The sequence below is a fragment of the Chrysochloris asiatica genome, unplaced genomic scaffold, assembly GCF_000296735.1.
Source record: "Chrysochloris asiatica unplaced genomic scaffold, ChrAsi1.0 scaffold00074, whole genome shotgun sequence".
Lineage (NCBI taxonomy): Eukaryota > Metazoa > Chordata > Mammalia > Afrosoricida > Chrysochloridae > Chrysochloris > Chrysochloris asiatica.
This window is the reverse complement of record NW_006408592.1, coordinates 13,547,754-13,561,625: the sequence shown is the minus strand read 5'-3', so window position 1 is coordinate 13,561,625 and position 13,872 is coordinate 13,547,754. Positions and strand designations below refer to the sequence as shown.

At 39.4% G+C, this 13,872-nt stretch overlaps 1 protein-coding gene across 1 annotated transcript in view; it reads right to left on the bottom strand.

Annotated features, from left to right (window-relative positions):
• Positions 1 to 13,872, bottom strand: part of INTS4 (integrator complex subunit 4) — a 169,032-nt gene that overhangs the window by 80,501 nt on the left and 74,659 nt on the right. The window contains exons 7-10 of the mRNA XM_006864991.1: positions 12,366 to 12,454; positions 11,060 to 11,180; positions 2,602 to 2,673; positions 1,895 to 2,069 (exon numbers count right to left, since the gene is read on the bottom strand). Coding sequence (XP_006865053.1) covers positions 1,895 to 2,069; positions 2,602 to 2,673; positions 11,060 to 11,180; positions 12,366 to 12,454 — 457 coding nt within the window. The remainder of the gene's footprint in view (positions 1 to 1,894; positions 2,070 to 2,601; positions 2,674 to 11,059; positions 11,181 to 12,365; positions 12,455 to 13,872) is intronic.

Genomic DNA, 13,872 nt, shown 5'->3' with positions numbered 1-13,872 from the left:
TCCTATGTTCATGAAGCTAGAAGAAAAAGTGAGCATTTAAGTAAGTAAAGATGTTGTCGTGTGCCACTGAGTTGGTTCTGATTCATAGCAACTCTGTATAGGCTTTCTGAAAGTGGCTGATGGATTTGAACTGCTGACCTTGTGGTTACCAGTCCAGTGCTTATCTTACAGTGCCACACCAGGGCTTGAAAAAAGACTGGGGCGAGATTTAAAAAAATAAAAAAGGAAGCCTCACTGAGCTGCAGGAAAACTTCAAGTAGTCTAATATAAATGTAATTGAAGGAAGGGGGGGTGGTCAGAAAAATACTATGGCAAAAGTTTTTACAAAATTTAATAATAATAAACTTATTAAAAACCAATGATAAAATTCTTAAAACAGCTAGACATAGGCACAATATTTTTTGCATTTTTCTGTAAATCTTAAACTACTCTAAAATTAGTATATTGATTTTAAAAACTTACCATTTTTCAAATATAGTTTTTCTCAGACATACAAAGGCTTTGCAGACATGTTTTTGTTGTTAGGTACTATTGGGTCAAATCTACTCAAAGTGACCCCATAATAGGGTTTCTGAGGCTGTCAATCTATACAGGAGGAGACAGCCTCATCTTTCTCTCACGGAGGTGGCTGATAGATTTGAGCTGTTGACCTTGTGGTTAGCAATCCAGTGTTTATCCTACAGCATCACCAGTGCTCCTTCAATCAGACATGCTGTTGTTGTTGTGAAGTGCCACTGAGTTAGTTCTGTCCCATAGTGACCCTATATAAGGTTTCTGAGGAGTGGCTGGTGAGTTTGAACTGCTGACTTTGCAGTTCAAACCAACTTTGCAGTCCAGCACATTAACTCATAGTGCTACAGCTGAATTTAAATCTTGTTTCAGTATTTTACTGAATGGGTAACTGATAGTAATTGATATAGCTATCAGTATATCAACTTTTACTACCCGTAATTAATTGTTTACACATTGAATGAGTCATATATTATGCCAAGTATTTTACATGTTGCTGTTGTTGTTAAATGCCATAAAGTCAGTTCTGACTCACAGAGATTCTATACACAACAAAACACTGCCCAGTCCTGTGTAATTTCACGATTCTTCAAGCCCACTGTTACAGCCACTGTGTCAATCCATCTAGTTGAGGGTCTTTCTATCCTCTGTTCAAGAAATATTCTAGCTGCACTTGTTCCAAGACAGATTTGTTTGTTCTTTTAGCAGTCCATGGTACTTTCAATATTCTTCATCAACACCTTAACATAAATGCATCAATTCTTCTCCAGGCCTTCCTTTTTCATTGTCCAGTTTTTGCATGCATATGAGGCAAATGATAATGCCATGGAACACCTTAGTCTTCAAAGTGATGTCTTTGCTCTTAACACTTTTAAAACCATAAGCAAGGTTGTGTCATTTGTAAATCACAGGCTGTTGTTAAATCTTTCTCCAATCCTGATTCCAACGTCTTAGATTATTTGCTCAGCATCCAGATTGAGTAAGTATGGTGTATTGTTGTTGTTAAGTGTCATCAAGTAGGTTCCAACCCATAGGAACCCTGTATAGGGTTTCCAAGGAGCAGCTAGTGGATTTGAACCACAGACCTTGCAGTTAGCAGTCTAGTACTGATCTTACAGCAGTACACCAGGGCTCATAGCACTGTAAGATATAACCTCATTTAATTCACACAACTCAGAAAGACAATATTATCTCTACTTTATGGAAATGCTGGAATTTAAACTTGGGTTGTTGGGTGTTAAACCACCGTATCATACTACGTGGGCCTCAGCCACCTCTGTTTGTAAAATAAAGATAGGACAAACGAGACACACCACCCAGTACTATGCCTGACACATCACAGTCACTCAGTAAATGAGCACTGTGATTGTGCGGTCATACTTACCATACATCTCATCTTCCAACCCATGAACAAATGCACCACAAGCTCCAGATTCAATCAAGTTCACAGCTCCTGTATCTATTTCTTCCTTGGGAGCATCATCTCCCCACTTCCTGCCGCTGGAAAACTCTCCCGAGCTGTAAAGTTCCTTGGCACGCTCATGTGCAGTTCGTTTCCTCTGCAGAGGCCACAAACAATTAAATTTACCAAAGATTCTGTTAACTCTTAATCATCACTGTTATAATGTTTTAAATTAAGGTATTTTGTCAAACTCATGTTTATTTCTGCCAACCATGTCAGAAAAGCACCACATTCAAAGCTTTAGGGCATTGCATCAGAGGCATTTTTATTACTGATTTGAAAAAGAATTTGCTTACTCTTCTGTGGGAACTGGTGCTGAAAAGGAGCTCTAAGATGTCATACTATTTCACAGAATGAGGCCTTTCTAGTTTCTAACAAACAGGAAATCAATCTTTCTTTGTAAAACGCAACCTATGCAAAGTATTTTATTACAATAACACAAAATTTACTGAAGTAGCTTGTAATTTGGTTCACGTTACCAAGGTCTTAAATTAAAACATAATCCAGTAAAACTACATTAATTTAACAAATGTATACGCTGGAAAATTAAATTGAGACAAATCAGCATGTAAGTACCACATTAGTGATGGTTTCAGAAATCTGGTTTAAACACAAAGAATCCAAGTTACCCTCAGATCTGACATCAGCTTCTTGTCAAGGGTCTGCTCCAAAAAATGAGAACTGACTTGCTCCATAGAGCCCTGTAAAAGAATCCAAAGCAAATTACACAACTTTTATGAATTGAACACAGCTTTTATGTTTTGAACATTATCTTAACAATTCAAAGTTTAGAGCCAACTTAAATGCATAAAGATAACCTAATTAACCTTGAAAGTTTAGGACATCATCATCAGGACAAAAAATAAAACGTTGTTAAGTGCCATTGAGTCGGTTCTTTGTACAGGGATTCAGAGGAGCAGCTAGTGAGTTTGAACTACTGACATTGTATTTAGCAGTCCAGTGCTTATCCTACACCACCACACCAGGCACCCAATAAAATGTTAGCAACAGCTCTTACCAAAACAGAGCTTACTATGTGCCATTTACTGTTCTGTAAGTGCTTTATACATAGAGTAACACGATATGTATAGTCCCTTGTACAGGGTTTCTAAGGAGCAGCTAGTGCAGTTCAATCTGACGTACTAACCCACAGCGCCACACCAGGACTCCAAATTGTTGTTGTTGTTAATTGCCATTGAGTCAATTCCAACCCACAGCGACCCTGTAGAGGGTTTCCGAGAAGCAGCTGGTGAGCTTGAACTACCAACCATGCAGTTCAAATGGCTTTGCAGTCTGGCGCATTAACCCACAGCACCACACCAGGACTCCAAATTAGCCCCCTTTATATATGGGAGAAAAGGAGGCACAAAAGGAATAACTAACTCATTCAAAATCACAGAAGCAATTCTAGAGCTGGGCTAGAAACCCACGTTCTACCATCCTATGACTTATCTGCTATTCTCTAATGTCTCTCAATTCCTTTTCATCCCATTCACTTGTTCATTCATTCACTCATTCAAGATAACAAATATTTATTTAGTAACCAACTATATGCCTACAGTCTCTAGGAAGAGGAAAACAAAAATAAAAAGACATCAACTCAATGGCCACACAAACTAGTGAGGGATTCTGACAAGCAGAGAAGTATCTGTGCTCTGGTATTAAAATGCTATAATAAACATGTATAAAGGTTGCTAATGGCAACTCAGAGAACAATCAGTGTGGGGACGAGACAAGAAGAGGTGTATATGGAGAACTGGAAATAAATGTACAAATGCAGGAAGAGAGAATGCCATATGGGAAATAACAAGTGGGTGTGTGAATGGAACACAGGGTGGCACTGCCAAAAATGAAGCCGGACACACAGGGTAACTAGATCACGTTGTTGCTGTTAGGTGCCATGGAGTTGACTGACTCATAGCTGCTGCATTGCAGTAAATGACTTCATATGGTTCTTCTACCCATAGTCTTTGTAACTTCCCCCAAGCAACTTTTTTCCATGATAGGTCTGGGTAAGAGAATATGGGAGAAGATGCTGACAGGATTCTGTGATTCAGTTGTGGGTGATGATAACAGGATTAATTGTGAAAACTTGGAATTATAAAATGGGTATAAAATGAGCCAACTCAGAATCAGGAAGGATCTCACCACCACCAAGGAAGAAGAGCCAGGAGTGGAGCACATCCTTTGGACACCAAGATCCCTGCACACTGAGCATCCTCAATCCAGAGTCAGAGCCTGTGATACCAGAGGAGGAGCAGCAGCAGAACCAAAAGCCAAAGCATGACACAGAGCACTGGGGCTTCTCAGCCCACGGAGAAAGTAAAACGGAGTGTCTTTGGGTAGGGTGCTCAGTTATGGAGTGCCTACAGGCACTAAACTGAGGAAGCTAGGTTTGCTGATCTATGGAGTGAGAACAGAGTGCCCTTTGGGTATTTATAAGCAGTGTTAAAAGATATTTGTAATATTGCTAGAGCAGGGCAGAAGCCAAGGGACCCAGCACTGAGAGGACAAGGACCAGAGAGAGGCCTGCCTACAGGACATAGCTGGGAAGAGGCTATCCTGACTGAAAGAACTATGCCCTGAGAATTACTAATCCTGAACTGAAACCTGTTAATTTCCCTCATAAACCCCTCAGCTGAGAATGATGTCAGTTCTGTGTGGCCATTGCATTGAATTATCCAGCTGAGAAGTCTATAGTGCTACTGGAGGCATGGTTGATATAAGGACTGGTGAAAAGTTTGGAGAGTTGAGGCGTGTCTGACCTCATACTCACAGGAATTAGCTTTGTGTTGATGCTGATGATGACTCTCCTTCTTTCCCTTGTGAAGTTAGAAGTTAAGATGCTATCCCCTATGCTCATTTTTAAATAAGAGAATGAAACATTGGCCAGTCCTGGGCCACCATCACAATCACTGCTTTGTTTGAGTTCACTGTTGCGGTCACAATGCCAGTCCATCCTGTTGTAGGCCTTCCTCTTTTTTTGCTGACCTTCTATTTTATAAAGTATGATGTTCATCAGAGACTGGTCCCTCCTGATGACATGTCCAAAATATGTGAGACGAAGTCTCGACATTCTGGCTTTTAAGGAGTGTTCTGGCTGTACTTTTTTCAAGACAGATCAGAAATAGTCTTATTCATGTTCAGGAATCTGCCTTCTGAATAATAACTACCAAACCTCTATTTAACACTTAATGAGTTCAACAATATATGAAACATTTACACTTACTTTTATTTTAAAAACTGACGTCTCCAAATCACTTCATGAAAATTGTACCATTGTTGTTGTTGTTGTTGTTGTTGTAAGGTGCCATTGAGTCATTACCGACCAATAGCAACCTTATTATACATAGCAGAACGAAACACTGCCCGATACTGCACCAACCTCACTACTGTTGCCACGCTTGAGTCCATCGATGCTGCCACTTGACCAGTCCATCTTGTTGGGGGTCTTCCTATTTTTCTCTGACCTTCCACCTTACCTACCAAACATGATATCCTTCTCTAGCCACTGGTCCCTCCTGACAATATGTCCAAAGTATGAGTGACGAAGTTTGGCCATCTTGGCCTCTAAGGAACACTCTGGCTGCACTTCTTCCAAAATGGATCTACTGGCTCTTTTGGTAGCCCATGGCACTTTCAATATTCTTCTCCAATACCACAACTCAAAGGCATCAATTCTTGTATGGTCTTCCTTATTCACTGTCCAGCTTTCATTGGATCCAAGCAAACTGAAGTCTCTAACAACTTCAATCTTCTCTCCATTTATTATGATGTTATTTACTGGTCCAGTTGTGAGGATTTTTGTTTTCTTTACACTGATGTGTAATCCACAATGAAGACTGTATTCTTTGATCTTCATCAGTATCACAAGTCCTCTTCGCTTTCAGTAAGCAAGGTTGTGTCATCTATATCGCAGGCCGCAAAAGGCTCTTCCTCTCATCCTGATGCCACATTGTTCTTAATATAATGCAGATTCTCTGATTATTTGCTTAGTATGCACACTGAATAAGTATGATGAAAGGATACAACCCAGATGCATACCTTACCTGATTTTAAACCATTCAGTATACCTATGTCCTGTTCTAACAACTTCTTCTTGTTCTATGTACAGGTTCCTCATGAGAATAATGAAGTGTTCTGGAATATCTACTCTTCTCAATGTTATCCAGAGCCTATCACCCATACAGCTGAATGGCTCTGCCTAGTCAATAAAGCTTTTAGCCAAAATCCACGTAATATGAATAATGACATCCCTCATTCTATGTCCTCATCTGTCATTCCACTACTCTTCCGTCGGTTGTACAGTGGTTGCTTGCATGTTGCTGTGATGCTGGAAGCTAAGCCATTAGTATTTTAAATACCAGCTCTGTCACCAATACTGGACAGGTTTCAGTTGAGCTTCCAGACTAAAACAGATTAGGAAGGAAGAAAGGCAGATTACTAATGAATGTTTAGTCACTGAAAGCCTTATGAAAAGCAGCTGACCATTGCCAGATATAGTTCCAGAAGATGAAAGCATCATGAATAGCAACAGCATATTGTCAGATATAGTGCCAGAAGATGTGCCCTTCAGGTTAGAAGACACACAAAATATGACTGAGGAAAGAGTTGAAGATAGTTCAAAACTGGTTGCAATAGTACATCAACAGACAACTATCAGAAATTCAAGCTCAATTCAGAAGAGGACATGGAACTAGGGATGTCAATACTGACATCAGATGGCTCTTGGCTGAAAGCAGAGAATACGAGAAAGATGGTTTTACTTGTGCTTTATTGTCTATGCAAAGATTTTCAACTGTGTAGATCATGACAAACTATGGATAACATTATAAACAATGGGTAAATCCAGAACACTACATTGTGCTCCTGAGGAACCTGTATGAAGTTCAAGAGGCAGCTGTTAGAACAGAAAAAGGGGATATTGAATGGTTTAAAGTCTGGAAAGATGTGTCTCAGGGTTCTATCCTTTCACTATACTTATTCAATCTATGCTGAGTAAATAAACCAAGAAGCTGGATTATATGACATCAGGATTGGAGGAAAACTCATTAACCACCTGCAGGTGATACAACCTTCCTTGTTGAAATAAGACGAAGACAAGAATTTCTGTAGCTTATTTCCTCTTTTTACTTCGCTTTTGTTGTTGTTGCTGCACACTGGTGCAGAGATATACCAGTTCTCTATTTTCAGTCTTGTAGGTTTGTTTTACTTTGAATCATTCATATCTGGGTTCAGTTGTGGGTGACATTGTCTTGTATGTTAATCTCAGCTTGTTGTTTACTATTGCTGGCTCTCTGTCTAAAGAACTCCTTTTAGTATTTTTTGTAAGGCTGGTCTGGTATTTATACATTATTTTAATTTCTGTTTATCTGGAAAATTTGCCCTAATTTTGCCATCAAGTTTGATGGTTTACTATGCCAGGAATGACAATTTTGAACATTTAAACATTCATTGTTGTTGTTGTTTTTTTTTAAACTCATTTTTGATGACTTCAAATTTTCCTAGATTCATGGTTAGCACATTATACATTCTGATTGTTAATGGATGTTTGTAGCCATTTCTTCTCATTTTAAGTTGTGCCACAGCAGCCAAAAAAGTCACAGAAGTTTAACTACATCCAAGTTATTAAGGTCAACTGTACTTTGAGGAAGCAGTTCTTTCCAGTTTGGAGTTAGTAAATATGGAATTGCTTAAACAAGCTTCTGACTTTCCTCCAGGCGTGTTTTTGGAATATTCTTACCCAAATTAACATCTTTCCTACTATCTTTTTGTGTTGTTTTGACAGTTATTTCAAAACCACTTTTTCTTATCTCCACGTGGTATAATTGATGGCCTTCTTTGTTAAACAGATCTGAGACAGTGCCAGATCTAACATTCACTTTTTTATTCCAATGTATCAATTTAATGAATAAGAATAATAACTTTTTTAAGATATGCTTACTTTCTCTTTACTTTTACCATCCGCACTAGCACTTGGTGGTTTTTTTTTTTTAATTGTGAATTGAGTAGCACTTGATTTTTAAGTTTTTTTTCCCCCCAAAATAAAGTAGGTTTTGATTACATTACATAGCTCCCAATGCTCTTTTGAGAAGTGGCTTCAGTTGAGTGCACTTTCAACACAAATTACATATCATTCGTTACATGTAGTGGATTTGAGAGCCACCTAAGAAGAATGGAAGCTTCTTGTTATGGATTGAATTGTGTCCCTCTCCAGATTTGCTGTAAATCCTGGCTCCTATACCTGTGTGGGGAGTCCTAGAGTGGGGATGTAGGATAAGGTCTGGACTGCTAACCACAAGGTCAGCAGTTCAAACCCACAGCTGTTCCTCAGAAACCTGATACAGGGTCATTATGCGTCAGAACTGATTCAATGGCACTTAACACCATACCTGTATAAAGTCTTGGCATGGCACTGTTGGGTAAGTATTGGACTTCTATCCAGAGGGTTGGTGATTCAGACCCACCAGCCTGTTTTTGGAAACCCTACTGTTGTTGTTAAGTGCCACTGAGCAGGTCCTGACTCATAGTGACCCTGTATAGGGTTTCCAAGGAGTGGTTGATGGGTTAAAGGGTAGTTATGTTCAGAACTCATTCAACAGCACTTAATACCATCACCTGTGGTTGATGGAGTGCTGGTGGAACTATAAGATAAGCACTGAACTGCTAACCATAAAGTCGGCTGTTCAAGCCCACCAGTTACTCCGTTGGAGCAAGATGAGGCTTTCTGCTCACGTAAAGATTTATGGAAACTCTGTAAATGGTTACTATAAACTATGAGTGTGACTAGATGGCACCTAACAACCACCACCACCTTTGACTAGAATCCCATTTGGGAATGGGATTTTCTTTGCTATATTACTAAAACAGGAGTAGTGTAGGGTGTGTGGTGAGTCAATCTCTTGAGATTCAAAAGAAGTAGATTCAGCAAGGAAGAGAAGCAGCAGAGAAGAGGGAAGACAGATACCATGCCACCATAACGATCACCATGGTGCTGAAAAGAAACACCTCCCAGGAGCCAGTGCTTTGAATTTGAACTTCTAGTGTCCTAAAATGTCAGAAAACTGGGTTTTTTTTATTGTTAAACCAATCCACTTGTGGTATTTCTGTTATAGCAACTCTAGATAACTAAGACACTTGCCATTTTAAATCCACAAATGCCAGGATTCCTAGACATAATAATAAACTTGAGAAATAATCCGACTTCAACTTTATCCTAAAATGCTTTCTGAGTTCGTGACTTCGCAGATTATGACACCATTCATTGAGATACAAGAGGAGCAGATCTGGGCCCAAAAGATAATGAGCTCATTATAAAATACATCTTACTCGTCAGAAACTAACAACAACAAAATCTACATTCTTGTCTACTTTAACTGAGACAAATATACTCAGGTCAGATGATGTTGCTTCAACTGCACTGCTTCTGACACTAAGAAAACCATTTTACTGGAGAGCTTCATACATAAATGCCTCTGAAATTTAAACCACAGTTATTTTACAAACAACTTCAATCTTTCCGAGCAAAAATTTCTCAGTATAAATAAGTCCATAGATTCTTTATTCCAGATTTAAGGCTCATCTCTATAGGCTGCTAACCAAAAATTTGGCAGTTTGAACCCAGCCCACAATTCTGTGATCCAAGAAAGACTCAGTGATCTGCACCTGTAGAATGGTGGTGGTGATGTGCCACTGAATCAGTTCTGACTCACAGCAACCCTGCATAGGGTTTCAGAGGCTACACATCTTTACAGGAGTAGAAAGCTTCATTTTTCTGCTGTGGAACAGCTGGTGGATTTGAACTAATGACCAAGTTGTTAGCAGCCCACTGCATAAATACCACCAGCGTCTAAGGCAGTAAATCTTTGCAGGAGCAGAAAGCCTCATCTTTCTCTTGAGGAGCAGATGGTAGGTGCGAATCACTAACTCCTTTTGGTTCACAGTCCAGTGCTTACTCTCTAGAATCACTGTGCTCCCTCCCAGCCTAGAAAAACGTTTGGGGAAGCTCTACTCTGTCACATGGGGCCATTCTGGGTTGAGATCGACTTCACAGTCTCTAACAGCAGCTTTTACCCAATTGGGTAATTAGTACTTATGAAGTACAACTATCACCATCAAGGACATCTGTATGAGACATACTGGCACAAAACTCAAAGACTTGTGAAAGCTTATAAATGAAGTTTAACCCTCAAAGAATAAGAGTACTTCAACAACTTGAGAAGAAATCAGTAAACTAGGAACCATATCCTAGATAAAATGCTAATTGCTGTTGTTGTTAAGTGCCATCTAGTTGGTTTTGACTCATAGAGACCCTGTATAGGGTTTCCGAGGTCAGCGGACGAGCTTGAACTGCTGACCTTGCAGTCCAGTGCATTAATCCACAGTGCCATACCAGGACTCCTAAATGCCAATTACTGTGTTTAATTTAAAAGTTGTGACTGTAATGCCATGGATCTATTTACTTGGAAATTAGAATGCTTTGCTGAATTAAGAGTCAGTTATAGATATAGAAAGCCAACCTCTTTGCATGATTTTGAATTTCCTGATATAGCCCAAATCTGAAAAATATTCATCATGTTGTAAGCCAAAAAGAATGGAAACTATTCATTTTTACTGTATAAGATAGCCATAAGTCTAAAGTGTTATCATTTCATTATAGCTTGCAGGCCTGGAACAGGAGACTTGGAAGAGACCTTTATGACCCCTTTCAGAAGCCACTGATGCATGACACTGGACTAGCGCCAGCACTGTGGAGAGCGACACACATTCAAAGCTTCTAAATCAGCACCATCTTTGAGCTGAGTTGAGCATTGCCATTTTCACTTAGCCAGTCAAAAGATTTGGTTGCTATGAAATCCACACATACTGTCCTTGTTTTCTAAGAGGGAGACTTAAGTTTGTAGCAGGGCTTCAACCCACACGTTTCCCCATCTGGTTAGTGTTACAGTTCACCCACATTTTAAAAATTGAGGCCCTTACCCATGTTTCTTTGTCAGTTATGACTGGATCAGGCTGAACCAGTTCAAAGTCCCATCTTCTTCAGGTGTTTACACTAAGGTAACAGGTAGTGTGTTCATTATGACTTACCAACAGCTTTGAAGCTTGAACTCGAACCACCCAGGAGCCATCACTGACCATGTGACAAATTTTTCCAAATGCATCATCAACTAAGCGAATTTCTTCATTAGAAGAAGGGATTGGGACAATGCTAAATTAAAACAAAAATATGATAAAACATAACCCTCAGGTTGCAAATTCAGTAAACTGAGAGTATTCAAAGAAAACTGACACACATGGAAATGATATCTGAATAGTTCAAATTCTAGAGTGCTGAAACACACTTCAGAGTAAGCAAATCACTCTGAAAATATGAACCAATCCTTTCCATTATAATGTAATTTGGGGGTCTTGAATAAAAATATTTAACCCACCAACGGTTCAATATTTGTGACAATGTAAAAAACTAGTTACCAAAGAGTGCCTTAAATACGGAAATTTATTTTCTCCGATAATTGCGTTGCTGTCTGAGAATGGATCCTATAAAACACAGTTGTAAATCAGGTAATTTCCAGTTAGGTGTTCCCCTCCCACCCCTAAAATTCTACAAAATGCACTATAACGTGGTGTGTTCTCCTATAAGCTTCTGAACTCATTCCAGCTTTCAAGTTTTGGGAGGCAGTTTAATGAAAAAGAGAGCACTGCTCAGTCAATCATTAACTACAAAATCCTGGGTCAAGTCACTTTGGCTCTTTGGAGCACTTACATAAAAGAGAATAAATTATCTTTAAATCAACTCACAGAATGACTGTGATAATCAAATGACTCAAATGATATAAAAGTATTTTTATCCAAGAAAACACCACACACAAAAATACTGTACAGTCCTGGTGTGGCGCTGCGGGCTAATGCTCTGGACTGCAAAGTCAGTGTGAACTGCAAGGTTAACAATTCAAGCTCACTAGCCACTCCTTGGAAACCTTATACAGGTTCGCTGTGGGTCAGAACCAACTCAATGGCACTTAACGATAACAAGATAATTATTCTTAAACTCAATTGGTATCTCTATTTGGCATTGATATTTTCTAAAATAGGTTCCAAACAACTTAAAAAAACTTGGGGAAAACCTACTGAAAAGAAAATACTTCAGTTACAGAAGAGGACCTTGGGATCCAGAGGGGTGAAGTATCTTTTCCAATGGACAAAAAAGTTCAAGAGATAAATGAAAAGTGAGGAGGACCTGAATTCTTATTTTCAGACTTAGATTTTCCCCCAATCCATGCTGACTTCCAGAAATTTAGCCAACATTCATTTTCTGGAGGTAGGCTCTTTGCATGCTAGGAGGAGCAAAGAATGGCTTAGCAATGAACAATAGCAGGCGTACACCCACACTAACCTTTCAGGATAGAGCTGACTGACAACCCAGATAAGCTGGACTGCAGCACTGCGCACTTGTTCGTAATCATCAGAGAGCAATTTACAGGCCTGCAAAGAAGGATTCCAAAAGTCCATTAGTCCTATGCCCTCTCCGGTGATGGTCAAACTATTTTCAAAACAAGGATAGGGTGTGTGGATAAGAATGCAATAAAAAATGTTGTAGATTCTTTGTCCAACATAAGAATTCCTGGCCTCAGTCAGCTGCTCTGGCTGTGTTCTGATAGTGCACCCCACCCGCACCTTACCCCACATACTCCAGACACATACTCCAGGTCTGAGAGTACACAAACTAAGGTTCACAGACAGACAATACAAAAACCATCTGAGCAGCTCAAAGCCTGCTCTCACAGGTTCAAACACCAAAGATGTTCTCCTCATGCCTGTAATAGCAAAGCACACATTTCTTACTGAAAGTCCATCTGAACACTCATTCTAAATATAGAATTTTCATAATAAGCTGCCAAAACAGGTCATATTACTCTGTTTTACCTAGAGCTGAAACAGAATATCCTTACTCCACCCATAGTCATGGCAACATCTAAAACTTCAACAATTCCCAGAACTGCTCCTTTTCTGAAACTTGAAAAGAGTATATTCCATGTCTGGACATAACACCATAATACTCTAGGTCTTCCATAAATTCACCTGTGAGCCTAGCATCCATTTTAACCAGGGCTTGTCTCAGTCTTGGCACAATTTACATTTACTTGGGTTTGGATAATTCTTTGTTGTGGATGACTGTCTTGTGCATTGTATAGACTGAGAAGCATCATTGGCTCTATACACAAGATGACGGTAGCATTCCTCTTCCCCTGACTTACAACACCCAAAAATATCTCAAAATGTTGCTAAATGTTCCCTAGAGAGCAAAACTGTCTGGGGTGAAGAACCACTGTTTTAACCTCACTCCTTTTCTCTGTATGAACCACCCTGTCCTTGTTCTATACTATTCCCTTACTTCAGTCTCCTGACAGACAGCACTGTCAGCATGCTGACAAACCCCTTCTCCCACCATCAAGGAGTTCTGCAACACCTGCTCTATGCAACCTCTCTGTTCCTACAAAAGGCTGCAGAACACTGTCAGAGAAGACTACAATCCGTAAGAGATTGGTGGTTCTTCAAGGGGAACCAGATTGGTCAACTTTGAAATCGTTCACACCCTGTTCAGTTTCCACTTGTATTTCCCAAGCAGATTTTCCACTCAGCGCTCCTATCTCATTATCTCAGCATTCATCCACAGGGCCACCTGCTAATCTGAAAAAACCCAGATCCTCAGGCATTAACTCTCTCAACTCTAACAGCTATAAACTCATTTACTCAGTATTTTCTTTCTTTCTTTTTTTTTTTTAATTTAAGGTTTTTATTATAGATTGAGTGAAAGTTTACAGGGCACATCATCAGTTTCACATTCAACACTTCATATAACTTGTTTCATTACATTGATTACAATCCCCTCCATATACCAT